This window comes from Herpailurus yagouaroundi, unplaced genomic scaffold (genome assembly GCF_014898765.1).
Source record: "Herpailurus yagouaroundi ecotype Mexico unplaced genomic scaffold, PumYag 220, whole genome shotgun sequence".
NCBI lineage: Eukaryota > Metazoa > Chordata > Mammalia > Carnivora > Felidae > Herpailurus > Herpailurus yagouaroundi.
Window position 1 is genome coordinate 6,715,097 of NW_024412451.1, and position 18,974 is coordinate 6,734,070.

The window sequence follows — 18,974 nt, forward strand, 5'->3', positions numbered from 1 at the left end:
CCCTCTCCTCAGGTCCCTGTCCCCCTCCCTCTGGATCTCTGTCCCCCTCCCTCTGGATCTCTGTCCCCCTCCCTCTGGGTCCCTGTCCCCCTCCCTCTGGGTCTCTGTCCCCCCCTCTGGGTCCCTGTGCCTCATCTCTCTGCATTTCCGTCTCTCTCTCTCCCAGAGTGCCCCAGATACTTTTCCACTTTCTAGCACCCAACAATCACTCAGTAACCATCAGCTGCCATTTCATTGTGCACTTAGGCTCACACTTTCCCTCTCTGAGGCTCAGTTTACCCACCTGGAAAGTGGGCACAGTCACCTCGGCCTCACGGGGCTTCAGTGGGAACTGACCGTGCAGGAGGCCTTCCTCCCCCCACCTCCGAGCCCCCACGACGGTAGAACCTGGGGGGGCAGGCTGGGGTGGGGGAGACAAAAACCGTCCTCCCGTGTCCTCCCTGAAGCTGCTTCATCGACGAGCACGTGACCCGCGTGGCCTGGCTGAACCGCTCCAACATCCTGTACGCTGGCAATGACCGCTGGACCAGTGACCCGCGGGTGCGGCTGCTCATCAACACGCCCGAGGAGTTCTCCATTCTCATCACCCAGGTGGGGCTCGGCGACGAGGGCCTCTACACCTGCTCCTTCCAGACCCGCCACCAGCCATACACCACTCAGGTCTACCTCATCGTCCACGGTGAGCCCTCAGCGGGGCCCTGGGTGGCGGAGAGGGTGGAGGGCGCCGGGGGGGGGGGGGGGGGGAGGGGGGAGACTATCCGTATCCTCGCCAAGTGCCCGCTCCCCGACCCCGGGGACACGTGGTGTGCGAGGCGGACACACCCCCTGCCCTCGCAGATTTCAGCCGAGCAGAAGGAGGGACAGGCACCCGGAGAGTGACCCTTCAGCATGACAGCTGCTAGGACAGGAGAGCTACAGGGGTGAGGGGGTGCTCCGAGGAAGATCGCGGTCATTCGCTCAGCTCTGTTGGTTGAGCGCCTGCCATGTGAAGGCACTGCTCCAGGCCCTGGGGCTCGAGGGGGCAGGAGACAGAGTAACGGGACAGAGCTCAGGGGGCTGCCCCACGTGGCAGGAGCAGGTCTGGTCTCAGGAGCCAGACCACCCCCCCTGCTGAGGGACCCTGAGCATCCGAGGAGGCCTCGGACTCGCCATCTGCAGAGCGGGGAGGACTGTCACACGTCAAACCCAAGACTTCGTCAACTGGAAGGGGCAGCTTCATTTTATACTCTGCCAGAAAAGACAGAGAGAAAGCACCCCGTCATTTAAACGCTGGCCTCTCATGTGGTCTGATTGGAGCCACGTTCAAATGGCTGGAAGAAATAGCCGTACACATTCGAGCTGCCGACCCTGGCAATCTCTGGGGCGCCTGGGCGGCTCAGTCGGTTGAGGGTCCGACTCTTGATTTCCGCTCCGGTCACGATCTCACGGTTCATGGGATCGAGCCCCACGTTGGGCTCTGTGCTGACACTGCACAGCCTGCTTGGGATTCTCTCTCCCTCTCTCTCTCTCTCTCTCTCTAAATAAATAAATAAATAAGTAAACTTTTTTTTTTAAATAGCAACATTAACCTCAGAGGGTGGTAGGGTAGTGAAGGTTTAATGAGCTAACTTTTGTACAACATTTAGAACGGGGTTACCACGCTGGAAGCACCATATGAGTATTTGTTATATCAACTAATTGTTTAATATAAGAATAATAATTAATAAATAAACGTAGACAGAGATAAGGGAGAAAGTCAAACCAGAGGGCAGAGGAACCAAGTTAGGAGGAAGGTAGAGAGAGAGACAGAGACTGAGAAAGAACGAGAAAGGCAGAGATCAGGAGTTAGACAAGGAGCCAGACCCAGAGGCAGAGGAGAAACACAGAGGAATTCTTACAGAAAGACAGAGGAAATATTGGCTGGACTCCTGGGTCTGAGGGAGGAGGGGCTGGGGGTCCGGACTCCTGGGCCCTGGGAGGCCGTATTCACCCTCTCGCGACCTCTCCCCTCCCGGCCTGCAGTCCCCGCCCGCATCGTGAACATCTCCTCGCCCGTGACGGTGAACGAGGGAGGCAACGTGAACCTGCTCTGCCTGGCCGTGGGACGGCCGGAGCCCACAGTGACCTGGAGGCAGCTCCGAGGTGAGGACCCCTCCCCTGACCCAAACCCCTTTCCCCACTCCACAATCTGGGCCCCTCGATTCCCCATATCCCTAGCTAGACTCCCGGACTCCTCCTTTCTCCCTTCCCTGGTCCCCCTAACCTTTGTCATGGTTTGATTCCCTCGCCCCCACCTGATCCCATTATTTTACCAACAGCCCCCAGAGCTTTAGAGCCTTCACCACCTGCCGTCCCAGGCCTGGGCCCTTTCCTCTAAATCACCTGCTAGATTCCAGCCTGCCCCCTGCCCCCACCGCTAGTATCCCTGGTCTCCCCTCAGCAGCTCACATAATTCTGAATCCCTACCACTAACCCTAAGTCAAGCGATGGCCAGTGGCCCCTATCCCTATTCCCATCTCCTGGTCACCTCACTACATCTCGCTGGATTCTCTAGCCCATCAGTTCTCAAAGTTTGGTCCCCAGACCAGCAACAGCAGCGAGAAGCCTGCCAGAAACGCACATCCTGGACCCATCCCAGACCTAATGAATGAGAACCCCACCTCCACCCCACCTGATCCCCAGCTCCCCGCCCATACCACCACCAGTCCGTTTTAACAAGCCCTTGGGGTGATTCTGGCGATCGAGCTGAGAACCACTGCTCTAGACTACCCCCAAACATAGCAGCAAGGTACCTGAACCTGGTATTCCAGATCGCTGGATCTCTCTCACCACCGTCTTCACCTGGATCTCCACCACCATTCCCCAGATCCCTAGATCCTCACTGACTGGGTCTTTGGAGACCAATGGTGCTTATCACTCAGCCCAATAACTAGGTGTCAGATCCTGGATCCTTTCCCGCTGGGTCATCTGAGCCCCACAAGCCTGGGCTTGAGATCCTGGCTTCCTGGACGCCCTTAGTCCAAAATGTCTTCTGAGCCCAGTGATGTGTCATAAGACCCCAAATGCCTGGATTGCTGATCCCAATCACTAGATCCTGATTCACTGAACCCAAGAACTAGATCCCAGAACTCTGGATCTGCCCCCACCTTCCACCCTCACCCCTGCCTTGGGTCCGTATTATCTGGAGCTTTCCGAGCACCAAGGTCCTGGGACTGTCCCCACTGGGTGCTCTAAGCCTCATGATCTGAATCATGAGCTCCCAGATCCCTGGATCCTCTCATGCACCCCCCAATTCTAGGACCCTCCCCGTTGGGTTCTAGTTACTAAGCCCCACACCCTCATTCCCTGCCAGACCCCTAGCAAGAGATCCCAGGCTGCTGATTCACACCCCACCCCAAACCTCCCGCAAACCCTTCCTGGCTCCCACTGACCCGGGCACTCCAGGCCCTGCGGTGCCTGCCCCGCTGATGTGTGTCCGTGTTGTGCCCGTGTTGTCCCGTGTTAAGTGTTTGTGTCCGGCCCCGCCCCCACCCCTTCCCTCCCCGCACAGACGGCTTCACCTCAGAGGGCGAGATCCTGGAGATTTCGGACATCCAGCGGGGCCAGGCCGGCGAATATGAGTGCGTGACTCACAACGGCGTTAACTCTGCGCCAGACAGCCGCCGTGTGCTGGTCACAGTCAACTGTGAGCCCCTTGGCACTGGGCACGAAAGGGGGGCAGGCCCTGGGTCCCTGGGGAGGAGGGAGGAGGGAGGAGGGGGATGGGGACGGAACCCCCGAGGCCCCACCTGGCTAGGAGAATTCGCTGACTCTCACCCCTCGCCAGATCCTCCGACCATCACGGACGTGACCAGCGCCCGCACAGCCCTGGGCCGGGCCGCCCTCCTGCGCTGCGAAGCTATGGCGGTGCCCCCCGCGGACTTCCAGTGGTACAAGGATGACAGACTGTGAGGACAGCACCGGGTCCGGCCCGGGTGGGGGTGGGGAGGTGGCCGAGCCCTAGGTCTCGAGAACTGGGGGAGTCCAGCTTCTGGGGGGATGGGGCCCAGCTTCTAGCGAGACTGTGGGGACTTGCTGAAAACTTGGCTGTCGCAATGATGAGCGTTGGAGCCTGGTCTCAGGCTGTTCAGGGAGAAGTTCAGGGGTCGATGCTGCGGCTGTGGCGGGGAGGCTTCAGAGGACCATTGGGGCCGGGGTCCAGCAGAATCTGGGAGCCCGTAGAGATTGGGGGCCCAACGCCAGGAGAGTCCAGCGTCCCTGAGGGGCCCCTAGGGGTGCCTGGAGAGAGGGGTGTCAGTACGAATGGCCCAGAGATCCGTAGGGGGCTAGAGCCTGAGGCTAGGGGCCTCTGGGGTCGGGGGCAGAATACGGGGTCTCTGGGAAATCAGGGAGCCTGAGAGCTGCGTGCAGTGGGATCTGCGCCCTGAGGGGGTCCCAGGCCAGGGTTCCAAGGCCCGGTCCCTGACCCGGGTCCCCGGCAGGCTGATCAGCGGCACAGCCGAGGGCCTGAAGGTGCAGACGGAGCGCACCCGCTCGATGCTTCTCTTCGCCAACGTGAGCGCCCGGCATTACGGCAACTACACGTGTCGCGCCGCCAACCGGCTCGGAGCGTCCAGCGCTTCTATGAGGCTCCTGCGTGAGTCCGAGAGGGAGGGGCGGGGCCGGGGCGAGGGGGCGGGGATCGGCGGGGGGGCGGGGCCGGGGTCGGCGAGGGGCGGGGCCGGGACTGTCCCCCAGACCGACTGCCAACTTAGGAAAGAGGTCGACCCTGAGACCCAAGCAAGGCGACTGAGCAAGAAACCCATTCCCTCAATGAATGTCGATTCACGGAGTGCCCCCTAAGGGGAGGGCTTTCGGCGCTGGGGACACAGCAGTGCCCAAAGGAGACCAGGTCTGGGGACTCGCAGAGCTTATGGCCTAGTAGTAGTAGAAAGGCAGTAAATAAGTAGACCCTTAAATAAAATAAAAAGCAAACAAAAACGTACATAAAGAAGCACCAAAAAAAAAAAAAAAGTGGATATCGATAAGGGTGACGGAGAAAATAAATAAGGATTGGAAATGGTAGCGTTAGATAAGCTCATCATCAGAAGTTTCCTAGAGAGGATAACATTTGAACTGAGACCTGAATGGTCAGAAGCAGCCAGCCCGGCCAAGATCTGCGGGAAGAGCTTTGCAGGCAGAGGGAACGTATATGGAAGGGCACAGTGAGAAGGCTAGCATGACCTGAGCACAGTGATCACGTGGAGGCTGAGACGAAAGAGGAAGGGAGGGGCAGAGTCTCATGGGCCATGGAAAGGATTTTGGATTTTATTCTACTGCAGAGTGAGGCCACCAGAGGCTATTAAGCAAGGGAATGACCTAGTGGTTGGTGCTTCAAAAGAGAAATCACTTTGACTGCTGTTTAAAGAATGGCCTGTGGGGGGGGGGGGGGTGCAAAATGGAGGCAGGAGGCCCCGGTCTGTGGCACAAAGTCTCTGTATGCGGAGAGTTTTGAAGGTGGAGGAAGAAGGAAGTGGGGGTCGAGGCGATCACAGGTTTCGGCTTGAGCCCCTGGGTGGATGGGCACGTAGTAGTAAAGTGTTGAAGTAGAGAGATGCTGGGACGAGTGCAGTAGCCAGTCTCGGGGAGGAAAGTCAAGAGGACCATTGTGGATGTGCCGACTGCAAGACCCTTGGTGGCCATACTGGATAGACCGAAACTGTACGACGGAGAGACCGACGTGGAGAGAGCCCCGGGCTGAGGCGGTGAAAAAGAACCTCTGGGAAAGACGGAAAAAGAGAGAGGGACTGAGTGGCAGACAGAAACGAGTGTCGCTAAGTGTCTTAGCGTCTCTGCCCCCAGAGACAGGGCAGACACAAGGCACCGGGAAACACACATGGGGTCTCCCCTTCCCAGGCCACCCCCGCGACCCTCTGTCTTTCCCCAGGCCCAGGATCCCTGGAGAACTCAGCCCCGAGGCCCCCGGGGCCCCTGACCCTCCTCTCCGCCCTGGGCTGGCTGTGGTGGAGGATGTAGGAAGAACCCAGCGCAGCTCGCCTCCCCCCTGCGAGGGGCCTGAGGCGGAGAGCGAGAGAAAAAGGGAGAGCCAGCGCCGTGGGTCTCGAGGGGGCGGAAGAGCTCTCTGCCACCGAGGAGGAAGAAGAGAGGAGGAGAAGCAGGAGGAGGAGGAGGAGGAGGAGGAGGAAAGCTCTTTAGAGAACCCATCACTGTGAGGGATAACGCAAAATTATGCATCTTTCTACAGCCATTTTCGCCACCGTTCACGTTTCCGATTGCGACCCACCCCCGGCCACCCCACACCCCTCTCTTAGCTCAGGCTGTCAACTGGATCGTGTGTATGTAGTGGGTGTGTGTGAGCATGAGCCTGCACGTGTGCGTATGTGTGGGGGGAGGGGCTCAGCAATCTTCCCTCCCCTAACACCCCCATGCCCACTGCCCCCCAGTGCTGCTGCCTCTCTCCTCTGGCTGGAGGTAGGTATGTGGGCTTCGCGGCTGGAGCTGTGAGGGGAGGTTTCCCAGGCCCCCTGCTTCCCCAGTGTATGCACGCACCCCACCCCTTCCCCTCCCTGTTAATAGAGCGTCTCCTGGGCAGGTTGGGGGTGGGGAGGGGTGTCACGCTCGCCTGTCAAGCTATCATTCAGCCTCTGTGAGCAGGTGAGCGATCTCCATCTTGGCCCGGGGCCTCACTGCTGTCAACCACCAGCTGCCTGGAGCCAGAGGTCCCATCGCTGGCTCAGCAGCCTGAGACCTTCCCACTTTCCCTGCCCCCCACCCCGACTTTCTGGCCCCCTCTGGGCCAATCGGTGCTTCCATCCAACTGTCGGACCGGTGCCTGTGGCCACCTGTCTGTCTCAGTGCTTTGCCCTCCCCGGCCCCCGACTCCCCTTGGCCGCCCGCAGCACCAACCAGCTCCCACAGCTTCCCACGGGTGTGGGCTTGCTGGTCCCCCACTCCCCCACTCCCTGGCCTCTCTCCCAAAGGCTGACCTGACCGCCCTCACACACACTCACATAGACACACACACACGCACATACCAGCGACCGTGGCCAGCAATAGGCCCCCCGGCTCCGGCTGCACCGCGGCTGGTGACCGGCTGTGTTCCCCCCGAGGGTGGGCAACTTGTCAGGAGGGCGTGCTGAGAGGCTGTAACCCCAGCTCTGAGGTGGGAAGACACGGTCTTGGCACACATCACACAAAGTGGGGGAGAGAGAGGCGTCACACAGGCATCCCCAGTCCAGTCCAAGATGCCAAGTCTCCAGCTCCGACTCCTGGGGGACCCGCTATAAACACTCGCCCCAAACCACACTACCCAGAGCTTGGTGGGGGGAGGAGCTCAGAGCAGGGGCAGGGGGGCAAGGGGCAGTGACTGTACCTCAGACGGGGGCGTGGGCCCCATCCCACATTGTCTTCCATTCCCAGGGTCCAGGGGATGGGGAGGGGAGGGGGAGGGAGGCAAGGGAGGGGGCGGGGGGCCCTGGGGGCCGTGTGTTCCGATTCATGGGGAGTGTTGAGACCACCACACCAATAAACGCCTTTTTCCAAAGTCTCTGCCTGCAAGTATCCGTGTCATTAAGGATTTGAGTGAGTGGAGGGCAAAGGGTCATGGTCATTGGTGGTGCCTCTCCAGCATCATTTCTGCCTTCTCTGTCTTTGGTAGATTTTGATTGGCTTCAGCCCCTCGGCTAATGAGTTCCAGAGCTGTATGGATTCACAAGATGCTATTCCACTGGATGATGTAGCTCAATGGTGTGAGGTGTATCTAGATGAGTTGCTTTTCTCCATTACATGGAAGATCTTGGGTCTGTGGGGAAGGTAGCACGTAGAGCCTGAGAATGATACAAACACTGAAATACAGAGTGGCGGGGGGAGGGGGAGCGAGCTAAAGAAACTGAGTCCACGATGCCATCATTTGAGTAGCTGGATCAAAATTTATCTGATGCCCGCTTTCACTTACATCAGCAACACAGCCCCCTGTAGGTAGAAGCCAACGTGTGTTAGGTTCCTCAGTCTAGTGATTAAAAAGGAAATGAAAGCTCTGATACAGAAATGATATCAAGGATCCAGGTACCCAGGACCCCAGGCTTCACCTTTCCAAAAAGATCTAAGAGCTCTATTTCCCAAAGGCCTCTTTCACCCCAATCTTTAACCAGAATACCTCACATCCTTTCCTTCCCTGACACAGATGCTATTTCCTCCTTCTTTGCTCTCAGACCCGCCTCCCACGACACAGGCTGAGACACTTGGTTTCCCAGCCTCACTTGCAGTGACGTGGCTAGTTTGGGGTCAATAAGGAGACTTTGCCAGTAGGCTTCCAGGAAAGTTTTTTCCTCGCTAGTGAGGTTGGTCGAGGGAAGGGGTGTGGGAAGGGAACCTTGCTCCCTTCCTTTTGCCTTCAGATACAGTTGTGTGAAGAGGTGATGCCTGGCACCGTGGCAGCCATCTTGCTACATAAGACAATATGCCAACCCACTGGGGGTGGCCGAGCAGGATGTAGAGAGCTCAGGTCCTTGATGGGGTCACTAAGTTGCTGAGCCAGCCTGAAACCACCATCCATTTTGCCACCATTTATTTTGCTTTCTTGCGGCCAAGGCAATCTTCATTGATGCACTCCCTAAATTTCCAATGAGAAACCCAGCTAAAAAAGAAAGACATCATTGGGGACAGCAGCTGCAAGCCCAGCCTTTCGCTGGCACCGAAACATGTGCAGTATTTATTGATTGCCTGCTATGTGCCAGGCTCTGTGTTAAGTGCTGGGGATAAAATGACACACACAGTCTCTGCCTTCCTGAAGTTCTCAGTTTAGAGACGGAGTCAGAGGCTAAACAAGTGCTTCTGTATTTATGTTCGAGGAGCAGAAGGGTCAGGGTCAAGGCAGGTTAGGGTCATGGGTTAGGAAAGGGTCTCCTAAGCTTGTAATAGTTACATGTTTAGGGTTTCTGGACCTGATCCCAACATTGGGGGGTTCCCCCTGTGAGAAGTAAAGGAGATGATTCATTTTCAGAAATATCAAATAAAAGCTGTGCTGTCTAATTAACAATAGATTTACAACCTATTGGAAATATGTACGCACCTCCCCCACCACCACAATGGACTCCCAAACTCTTAGACACTTCACTTCCTGGTTCTTCCCCTCTCCACTTTGCGGGCTTTGCAATGGGCATGCAATGGGCATGCGCCAAAGAACAAAGGGAGAAGGGACTGAAAGTCTCTGCATCACCTCAGGGAATGTACATTTATTCCAATCAGTCTACTGTTTGCCTTATATGGGCATAGGCAACTTCCGGGTCAGGCTGTAACCTCTGTAGTACTCAGCCAATGAGGAACCAGGGGAGGGACTTGCGTGCTAGGAGATAAATCGTCTGCTGTAACTGCCCCGAGTGTGCCTGTCCGTCAGATACTCCCTCTTGCAAGAACGTTGATTAAAGCCTCGCTTCACTGTGCTCTGAATCTCCACATCCCTCCTTTGATTGGGTTGATGGGCTTCTTTCTAGCAGCCCAACACCAAGCAATTCTCAGACACCAACTCAATTCTGACACTCTACCCAGAGGTAGCATCAGATTCTCCAGGTGAAGGGTGCAGTTCTACGAGATTACCACCTCCATACCCCACTTCAGACACCAGCTGCAAGCCCCAAACTGCTACCTGTGCTCCTGACCGACTGGCTACACATCGGAAGTTCCAAAGACCTCTTCCTTAGATTTGGTTAATTTGCTAGAGTGGCTCACAGAACTCAGGGAAACAGTTATTTACATTGATCAGTTTATTAAAGGATATGATAAAGGACAGGAATCAACAGCCAGACAAAGAGATACACAGGGCAAGCTCCCAAACAAAGGAACTTCTGTCCCTGTGGATCTTGGAGTCCAGCTTAGTGGTACGTGGGAGCACTCTGGTTCACCAAGAGTGGAAGCCCTCCCAAAATGGACCAAAGCGCTGTTCCCTTGGGTTTTCATGGAGGCTTCATTATATAATTATGATTGACTAAGTCACTGGCCATTGGCTGATTCAACCTCCAGTCCTTCCCCCTCCTGGAGATGGGGGGGGGGGGCGGATATGGGTCTGAAAGTTCCAGATCCCCCATTTGCAGGTTTGACCCTCCAGGCAACCAGCCCTGCCTTTGGGGGCATCCAAAAGTCACCTTCATTAATAGCAAGAAATGGGTATTTTGCTTTTATGGTTCTGAATCATTTTCAGAAACCGTGGGTCAAGACCAGATACATCTGCAAAACATATTTTGGTCATCTGAATGACCAAATATATATTTCCTATAAATCACTGAAGTGGACAGCACAGGGCAAAAAGTGGTATTTCAAGCAGAGCAACCTCTGGGGCAAAGCCCTGGAGGCCAAATCCAGCATCTGGTGAAGAAAAAGCCTTGTGTTAATCAAGTAGCAGGGGTGAAAGTGCAGGAGGGGGAGGTCAGAGGCCAAGAGGCCAAACCATAAGGCTTTGAAAATCACAGTGAGGATTCAGGAAGATTTCTGGAGGGCAAAGGGCAGCCACGGAAGGGTTTAAAGAGAAAAGGACCCAGTCTGAGCTGTTTTAAGATGAAGACCCTGGGGACGCCTTAGCGAGCTCAGTCAGTTAAGTGTCTGACTTCAGCTCAGGTCACGATCTCACGGTTCATGAGTGTGAGCCCTGCATTGGGGTCTCTGCTGTCGGTGTGGAGCCCGCTTGGGACCCTGCCTCCTTCTCTCTCTACCCCACCCCCACTTGCACACGCTCTCTCTCAAAAGTAAACATTAAAAAACAAAAAAAAGACAAAGACCCTGGGAGCTGCATGGGGGTGGCCTGGAGAAGCAAGTGGACGTAGGAAGGCCCCTCGCTTGCCTAGAGGGTGTGCAAACCACAGTGGTAGATCAGCGGGGGTCTCTCCCAGCCCAGGAGCCACAGCGGCTTGGTTGTGCAAATACAAGTGGAGTCTTCTGCACTGAGAAGGAGACAGGAGGCCCCACTTTCAGGGTCCAGTCTTTAGTCACAGCAGGACAGGATGGCCCTGCCTACCAGGAAGTCCTACCCAAAAAAATCCTGTGCAAAGCAGGTCACACCTGTGTGGCTGCCCGAACAGTCCTTGGGCCCCCACCCAGAGAGATGACTGGACTGGGGCCAGTGGCCTGGAAGAGAAAGGAAGGGAAGGAGACAACCTCAGAGGTTACCCTGAATGTGACATGCTGAATGTGACATGACTCACGCTTTTCTAGCGCTAGCTCACGCTATTCAGAAATTAGCCGGGTTCCCTCCACTTGCAAACGGAGAATAAAAAAATGTTCACCCACCCTTGGGAGAGACAAGACATGCAACAACCCAGCTTTTTCAGGGAAGAAGACGTTCCCTCCCACTACAGAAAGAAAACAGGAGTTTTGCCAATTTTTATGGAAGAGTAAAGGAGTATTCTCTCCTTTGGAGGTAAGCTGGAATTTCACTCTTAACATGACAAAAATTGGGTGAGAATTCCTGTCCGATTTCTATATATTAAAAAAAAAGGGTGGGGGGGAATTTACTAATTTTGTAAACCAACAAGTAAACCTGGAGGAAGAGAACTCAGACCGTCTCCTCTCCCTGATTAAAACATAAAAGGGGAGACCGGGTGGCTCAGTCGGTTAAGCATCCGACTTTGGCTCAGGTCATGATCTCACAGTTCATGGGTTTGAGCCCCGCGACAGGCTCTGGGCTGACAGCACAGAGCCTGGAGTTTGCTTCGGTTTCCGTCTCTCTCTCTTTCTCTCAAAAAGTGAATCAACGTTAAAAAAAAAATTTTTTTTTTTAAATACAAAAGCAAACAAACAAGAACCATAAAAAGTCCCACCCCTATTCCAGAAGGACACTGGGGCACCACTCACCTGGTGAGCCTTGTTTGGGCTAGGGTCCTCCAGCGGGACTTTGAGGGGCAGAGGCAGTGGCGTCTGCACTGGGGTTACACTCTGCATCTGCTTTTCCAGTGGGGGAACCACAGGTGGCAAAGAGGGGGGATGCTTCTTTTTCTTCAGAGAGTCTCCTGGAAAGAGGAGGAGAAACAGAAACACGCGATTGGCTGTACCAACATACTAACCCAGCCAATGAGCAGGGAAGCGAGGCTGAGAGGCGGAGCCTTACTCTGATTGGCTGATATGGAGGTGGAGGCGGGATGAATGACCTGTGACTGCGCTGATTGGTTCAGCCAGGTCTCCAGCGGGTCTCTTCCTAGGGACCCTCCCAGATGGCCCCTCACTTACCCCTAAAGCTGCACAGGCAGCAGATGCACAGGTAGAGAAGCGCTGCCAGGAGCGCCAGGCCCAGTAGGGAACCCAGGACGATGCCAGCAATGGCCCCTGGGCTCAGGGTGGGGCCTGGAAGACCAGAGAGGATAATTAGAGGCAGGAAGAACTAGAGCTGGAGCCAAGTTTCCTAAGCTCCCTGCTCCAACTCTTTTATAGGACCCAAGAACCTTGATTCATTGTGCATTTACTGAGTAACTGTGGTGTGCCTGGCACTCTACTGGTAACGATCCATTGGTGAGCAAACCCAGATACCTACTCTCATGGGGATTCATTTTCAGGGAAATCAGAAATGAAGGCACAAATTAATATCCTAATTATGGGTTATGCTATGACAAAAACTAAATGTGCTATGACAGAAATGATGTGCTATCATAGATATAGAGTCAATCTTCTGCAAAGACTCTTATTTCCAAATAAGGTCACATTCACAGGTACTGAGGGTTAAGATGTCAATATAGCTTTCTGGGGGAGACACAATTCAACCAATCAAGTCAAGATGAGATCATGAGGATGGGCCCGAACCCAACCGGACTAGTGTCCTTACAAGAAGAAGACAGAGGTGTGCACAGGGAGGCGGAGGCTGTGGAAAACTGGAGGCAGAGACCAGGGCGCTGCAGCTACAAGCCAAGGAACTCCAAGGATTCAATCCAAGGACTAATGGCCATTATCAGAAGCTGGAAGAGGCCAGAAAAGCATCTACCCAGAGTCCCAGAGGGAGCACGGCCCTCATTTCCATTAGAAGGAGGACTGCCGAGTTGTGAGAGAGTATCTTTCTATTGGTCCAAGACACCCGGTTCATGGTACTTTGTTAAAGGAGCCCCAGAAAATGGATACAAGCAGAGAAGGGGGATAAACGAAACAGACTGAGGGTAGCAGCCCAGGAGAAGCCTCCAGCAGCCCCAACTCACGGGCCTGGTAGATTTGGCTTTGTGATGGGGTCCCTGGCTGGCCCCCCAGGGTGGGCAGGATACGGAAGGCCCAGGTCTCAGGGCTCCGATGAGGAAGGGGCACCACAGCTGACCGCTCCTGAGGCTCCAGGGTGAGCAGGGTGATCCAGTCCCTGTAGGTGGTGGCTCTACCCAGGTTGGGGCCTTCTGGTCGTGCCTGGACCTCAAAACCACTGATCAGGGCCCCGCGTTCCACATCCCAAGTCAGCACTGCTGCATCCCGGGTTCTCTGCAGCCTCCACGAGGAGATGGAAGGTCCTGGGGGAATTAAGGTGGGGGCTGGATTTGTGGGTCCTAGATGGGAGAGGGAAGGGGGCCGTGGACCTGGACCCATAGGTCCTGGGGTAGAGGGTCTGGAGATCCAGACTTCTAGGCCTACAAGAGGAAGGGGACTGAGGGCTTGGACTCTTGGATCTGATGGAGAAGGGGCTGGGGACCGGGTTTGAGGGAAGAGAGGACTTCTGGGTTCTGGGAAAGGAATGGACTCACCAATGAGGGTGATCTGGTTGCCCCCGGCACCCAGCGCCCCGCTACACAACACGGAGTAATTTCCCAGGTCCCAATCCAGGCTGAAGTTGCTAATGAGGAGCCTGCGCCCATCTGGGCTGAGCCGCAGGCGACCCCCTCCTCCTGGGGCCACGGGCCGCCCTTCCCGGGCCCAAGATGCTCTGGATGGTGGAGGACAGCCAGTGACCTCCAGCGCCACCTCTGCCTCCCCCGACCGTGTTTCCTCCACTGCAGGACGCAGCAGCACCTCCCGAGGGGCCTCTGCAGGTAGAAGAAACCGGGCCGAGTCCAGACCTGACCCTGGAGTCAAAGACCAAGTCCTGCCCGCTTTGGTGAAGCAAAGAGCTGTGAAACCCCAACACGTCAGCCAAATGAGGAAGCACTGCCCATGTCTCAGTCCATCATCACCTGATCTCCTTAGCAAGGACTTATTAGATACATACTATGGCCCAGGTGCTGGACTGAGGAACTCATATTATTCTCAACCATTTATTGCTCTGGACACGTAGGAAGATGCCAGCCCTCTTCCTGGGTCCAGGAAAGAAACTGTGGCCCCTTCCCCTGCTTGAGGTATTGGTGCTTCTGTAGGTTTGAAGACAAAGGAAATCTCTTTTCCTGGAGTTAGAAGTCCACCTTTCTCATTTCCTAAAGGAGCTAAAATGTATACCCCTTCCCCAGGAAACAGGAAAGAAACCCCACCAGCTCTCACCCGGGGTAACCGTGCAGGTGCGCGTGGTCACCAGGTGGCGAGCGAGGCAGGTGACGGGGACGCCGCTGAGCCGGGGGTGAGCGGGGACAGCCGCCTGGAGCGCAGAGGGCGCCGGCCCTGCGCGGACGCCTTCAGGGAGACCCTGGAACTGCAGGGAGGCCGCGGGGACCCCGCCGGGCCACGAGCAGCGGAAGCGGAGGCTGCGGTCCCCTGGACCGCCTTCCACTGAGCACTGTGGGGACCCCGGAGGCAGATCTGTGGAGCAGAGGGAGAGAACAGGGGCTCGGCCTCTCTCCCCTCGCCCCTCCAGCCCCTCATCTCCGCGCGTTCACGCCCACCCCTCTTCACCTGGACTCGCCCCTAGGCGTCCCTTTTCCCAGAAACTTCCGGGCTGAGTGGGCAGCGGCAGCCCCACTGACTGCCCCTCTCTCCTAGGAAAACATCTTTGCACGGATTTCTTTCCTTGCAAACATAACCCCCCCCCCGCTTCCTTTCTAGTCCTACCCCTTCCATCAAGTTACTGGGAGCCATCAACCAGACATCAATGCCCCTACGGATGCGACACCCCTCCCCCCGACCTCTTCTAAGATAACTCGGCCCTTTCTAGAATGGCCCAGCCCCCTTCTCTTATGACTCCTCCCCTTTCCCCAGGTAAGTTTTAAAAAATATTTATGTATTTTGAGAGAGAGAGCATGAGCGGAGAGAGGGAGAGTCTCCCAAGCAGGTTCTGCGCTGTCAGCACGAGCCCAAGGTGGGGCTCGATCTCACTAACTGTGAGATCATGACGTCAGTTGAAATGAAGAGTCGGTAGCTCATTGACTGAACCACCCAGGGGCCCTCAGGTAATTTATTTGCTGATCCCACTTAACAGGCCCAAGCAACTGAAACTCCGTCCCTTTCCGGCCTCCACTCTTCACCATTTGATCCTCCTCTTAATTTGTTGAGATTGCTCCTGGCCCGGGAATCTGGCCCCCTCCCCTCTCGTGACCTTCCTCACCCAGTCGAGCAAGTCCCGCCGGCCCTCGTTGGCCCCGCCGCTTATCCCGGGCATCCCCGCCCCTTTTACGGGGAGTCTCCTCCCTCCCCTGCTGGCCCCGCCCCTCTGCTGCGGCCCCGCCCCCTCGGCGAAGCCCGCTCCGTCCCGCCCGGGCCCGCTCACCTGCCACGGTGAGGTTGAGCAGAGAACGGCGGCGGCGGCCCGTGCGCGGGTTCGCGGCGAGGCAGGCGTAGGCGCCGGCGTGGCCCGGCCCGACCGCGGGCAGCAGGAGACGCGGGCCGGCGGGCACGGCGGCCTCCGTCGGGTCGGCCAGGCTCCACGCGATGTCGGCGGGCGGCCGCGAGGCGGCGGAGCAGCGCAGGGTCACGTTACTGCCCTTGGTGACATAGAGGGCGGGGGTGGCGTCGCGGTCCGAGGAGACCTTGATGACCGGAGGATCCGGGCCGTCTGGGTGGGGGAAGGGGTCGCAACCGGGAGAGTTGGGGTCACCCGGGACTCCGCCACGACCCGCGAGGACTGGACCTCCAACACCCCCCTCCTCCCCAGGGAGTCGGGACCCCGAGCGCCCAGATCCTAGCCCCCGACCGGAGGCATACCCCGACTCACAGAAGACACTGACGTCGGCCGCAGCCTCCGCGTGGCCGAAGGGGCTGCGGACGCGACAAGTGTACCGGGCGTGGTCGCTGCGCACAGGGTGCCCGATGAGCAGCTGGTCGCCCTCTGTGCGGATCCGCGGTGGCTCCGCTCCCTCAGGGTCCGCTGCCTCCAGGGTGCGTCCGTCCCGGCTCCAGCTCAGCTCCCCGCGACCCGGCCCCCACCCTCTGCAGCGCAGCCGGAGTTCGGCCGCCCCCTCCTCTATCTCCGGGGCCTCGGGCTGCACAGACAGCTGGGGCAGGGGCTCTGGGAGAAGGGGAATGGGCTCAGGACCCGGTCCCTGGCCCCCTCGTCCCCCAGATCCAGGACTGCAGGCCCCGGCCTTCACTCCTCACACCCAGGACTTCAGGGCCCCAAACCCAGGATTCCTCCTTCTCAGGGACCCACTAAGTCCCCCAGCGCCCGCCCTCCCTTCCCCCACCCCCTCTTCTCCCAGAGACCCGTGATTCCAAGCCCCCAGGAGTCTTGATCCCCAGGCCCAACTTCTCTCAAGAACCCCTGTCTTGGCCCCCAGCCCCTATTATCCTTCCTCCCTCTAGCCTAGAAGTCCTCTCTCCCCTGTCCGGGAACCCCTTCCCTTCCTCAGGGGAGAAAACAGGTCAGACGGCAGTGATCTGCCCAAAGGTCTGGCAGAGGAGACCCTGCGGCCTGCACTCTGGACCTCAGTGCCCACTTACCATATACATCCACCATGAACTCCCGAATCTGCCGGGAGACCCCAGCCCGAATGACCTCAGCAGTGTAGACCCCAGCATCCTCTAGCTGGGCAGAGGCAAGTTCCAGGCCCCCCTGGGCCTGGTCGAATCGTAAGCGGTCCCGGTGAGCAGGATCCAAGCTGATCAGGGGGGCCCCCGGCCCCAGGCCTCCAGCTGCCAGCACCTTGGAGCCTCGGCGCCAGACCACCAGAGGCGCAGGAGGGCCAAGGCTGGGAACTGGAACCAGAGGGAGCTGGATGGTGGTCCCCACTAGCACCGACAGAGGCCTCCCCACCTGCTGGGGGAAGCTTTCCACTGGGTGGGCTACTGCAGTTGCTTTGGATTCGGGCTTCTGGGCAGATATTTTAAGATCCTGATCCCTAGGGGAGAATTGTGAACGTGGGGTCTCAACTTCAGTCTCCAGGGCCTGAGCAGAAATGTTTGAAGCTGGGGTCTTAACCGAGGACGGCTCCGAGTTTTCGGCAGGAACTTGAGAACCCAAGATATCAGGAAATACTTCGGAACCAGGGACCTCAGGGAAGGTAGGAGGATCCGGGCTCAACTTTTGGCCCTCAGCAGAAACGTTTGACCTAGGCACGTCGTTAAAATTTGAGGCCTCAGGAAACCGTGTGGAATGAGGGATAGCAGCAGTGGTTTTTGAACCTGGAGACTGCTCTGGAAATTTCCAGTCGGGGGGTTTGATGGAGGAGACTTTCGAACCTGGGCCCTGGAAAGAGCTTTCGGAGTCCAAGGAGAAACTGGTTTGCTGAACTCCAGAAGAGGCTCTGTGGGTGACGACCCCTGCTGCTCCGGAGGCTGCAAGAAGAGGAGGGGAGGGCGTTGGGGAGCTGCCAAGAGGGCGGGCTGGTGGGGAAGGGGCTGCGCAGGGGACTTACCCAGGAGCAGGAAGGGCAGAAGAGCCCGTGAGGTGTCCATGGTGCTGGCCGCACCTGTGAGGCCACTGCAGCGAGACTCCAGGACCTGCACCTGTGCCTCCCAGGTCGACAAGTCCGACAGGACTGGCAGCTTCCTGGGCGGGGAAGGAAGCCAGACCCAGAGGGAGGTGCCCCCACCCCCAATCTAGTGGCAGAGCCAGCCACCCCCACCCCACTGGTCCTCGTCAGCTGGTCCCATCTGACTCCGCACTCCCCACATGCGAGGTGAAGATGGCGAGAAAGGAGTCCCAGTGGAAACGTGGTGGTAGCAAACCCGTGGGGGAAGGCAGCCAGGAAGACTTCTTGGAGGAGGGTGAGGTGACCCTTCAGAGAGTCCCACCTCTGATGGCCTTGGCCTCAGTTCGGGCTTCCTCCTCCTCAGCTTCCGGCTTCGAGTCCACTCTGTCCTGCCTGCAGCACCTGCACTTGACCCTGCTCCTGCTCTGCTCCAACTCCTCCCATGGCTCCCTGCTGCCCTCAGAACCAAGTCTCAATTGGCGCCCTCCCACCCAGTCCCTCTCCAGAGACCCATAGCTGCATCTCCGTGCCCCCCAGGGCCTCAAGTGCCCTGCATCCCCCTAAACTCAGCGTCTTCCCTCCAACACAACCCCCTTCCCGGGCTCTCCATCTCAAGGGCCGTTGCACCATCTACCCAGAGGCTGTGGGGCGGCTTCCGTCCTCTCTCCCCATCCCCTCCTGCTCTGCCCCCTGAATCTCTGTCACAGCCTTTCCTCTGGGTTCCCACTGGCCAGACCGTAGCACAGGCCCTATCTGCTCTCTGCCTCCTCCCTCCAGCCTCCAAATCTCCACCAGTGCCAGTCCCTGGATCCTCACATGGCCCCTCTTTGAATACCTTGGCATTCTCATGCCCCATCTCTCCCCTCCCAGATTTGTGGGCACTCTTCTCTACCTGGAATGTTCTGCTCACCTTCTGGGGGCGCCCCCCCCGGCGGGGGGGGGGGGGGGCGTCAGCTGGTTGAGAATCATAATAATAATTACCACTTCTCCCGTGCCAGGAACCATGCGAAATGCTTCCCAGGCATTATCTGGCCAAACACTTCCAAACACCCTGTGAGCTGGGTGTCGTTATCCTCGTGTTGCGGGCTAGGAGACTATGGCTCAGAGAGGTCAAGGGACCTGGAGGAGGTTGCACAGCCAGAGAGAGGAGTTGGGCTTTGGCTCAGGATGGCCAGAATGCTCACTCCTTCAGAAAGCTACCACCCCATGGGGCATCTGGGTGGCTCAGTCGGTTAAGTATCCAACTTTGGTTCAGGTCATGATTTCACAATTCGT

At 57.4% G+C, this 18,974-nt stretch overlaps 2 protein-coding genes across 2 annotated transcripts in view; one reads left to right on the plus strand and one right to left on the minus strand.

Moving 5' to 3' along the window:
• The window catches only part of IGLON5 (IgLON family member 5), a 7,931-nt gene extending 714 nt beyond the window's left edge, over nucleotides 1-7,217 (plus strand). Inside the window, exons 2-7 of the mRNA XM_040458101.1 lie at nucleotides 447-679; nucleotides 2,002-2,121; nucleotides 3,530-3,664; nucleotides 3,806-3,926; nucleotides 4,461-4,615; nucleotides 5,906-7,217. Of these exons, the coding sequence (XP_040314035.1) occupies nucleotides 447-679; nucleotides 2,002-2,121; nucleotides 3,530-3,664; nucleotides 3,806-3,926; nucleotides 4,461-4,615; nucleotides 5,906-5,994 (853 nt within the window). The 3' untranslated portion in view covers nucleotides 5,995-7,217. The remainder of the gene's footprint in view (nucleotides 1-446; nucleotides 680-2,001; nucleotides 2,122-3,529; nucleotides 3,665-3,805; nucleotides 3,927-4,460; nucleotides 4,616-5,905) is intronic.
• Nucleotides 7,218-10,662: 3,445 nt separating this feature from the next.
• VSIG10L (V-set and immunoglobulin domain containing 10 like) lies at nucleotides 10,663-18,190 on the minus strand. Its single transcript, XM_040457967.1, has 10 exons — nucleotides 17,643-18,190; nucleotides 16,729-17,562; nucleotides 16,004-16,297; nucleotides 15,560-15,844; nucleotides 14,401-14,655; nucleotides 13,674-13,952; nucleotides 13,146-13,442; nucleotides 12,193-12,306; nucleotides 11,821-11,975; nucleotides 10,663-11,094 (listed from the first exon to the last, which is right to left on the minus strand). The coding sequence occupies exons 1-10, from the start codon at nucleotides 17,680-17,682 to the stop codon at nucleotides 11,023-11,025; spliced, it is 2,625 nt and encodes an 874-aa protein (XP_040313901.1). The 5' UTR covers nucleotides 17,683-18,190; the 3' UTR covers nucleotides 10,663-11,022.
• Nucleotides 18,191-18,974: the final 784 nt, after the last annotated feature.

Bases quoted from the DNA above. Each gene is read 5' to 3' on its own strand.
- VSIG10L (XM_040457967.1), bottom strand. From the start codon at position 17,682: ATGGACACCTCACGGGCTCTTCTGCCCTTCCTGCTCCTGG. The intron at 14,656-15,559 runs GTGAGCGGGCCC...TCTGCTCCACAG, and splicing joins GCTCAACCTCACCGTGGCAG to ATCTGCCTCCGGGGTCCCCA. The intron at 11,095-11,820 runs GTGAGTGGTGCC...TTTCTCTTCCAG, and splicing joins GCCCAAACAAGGCTCACCAG to GCCACTGGCCCCAGTCCAGT.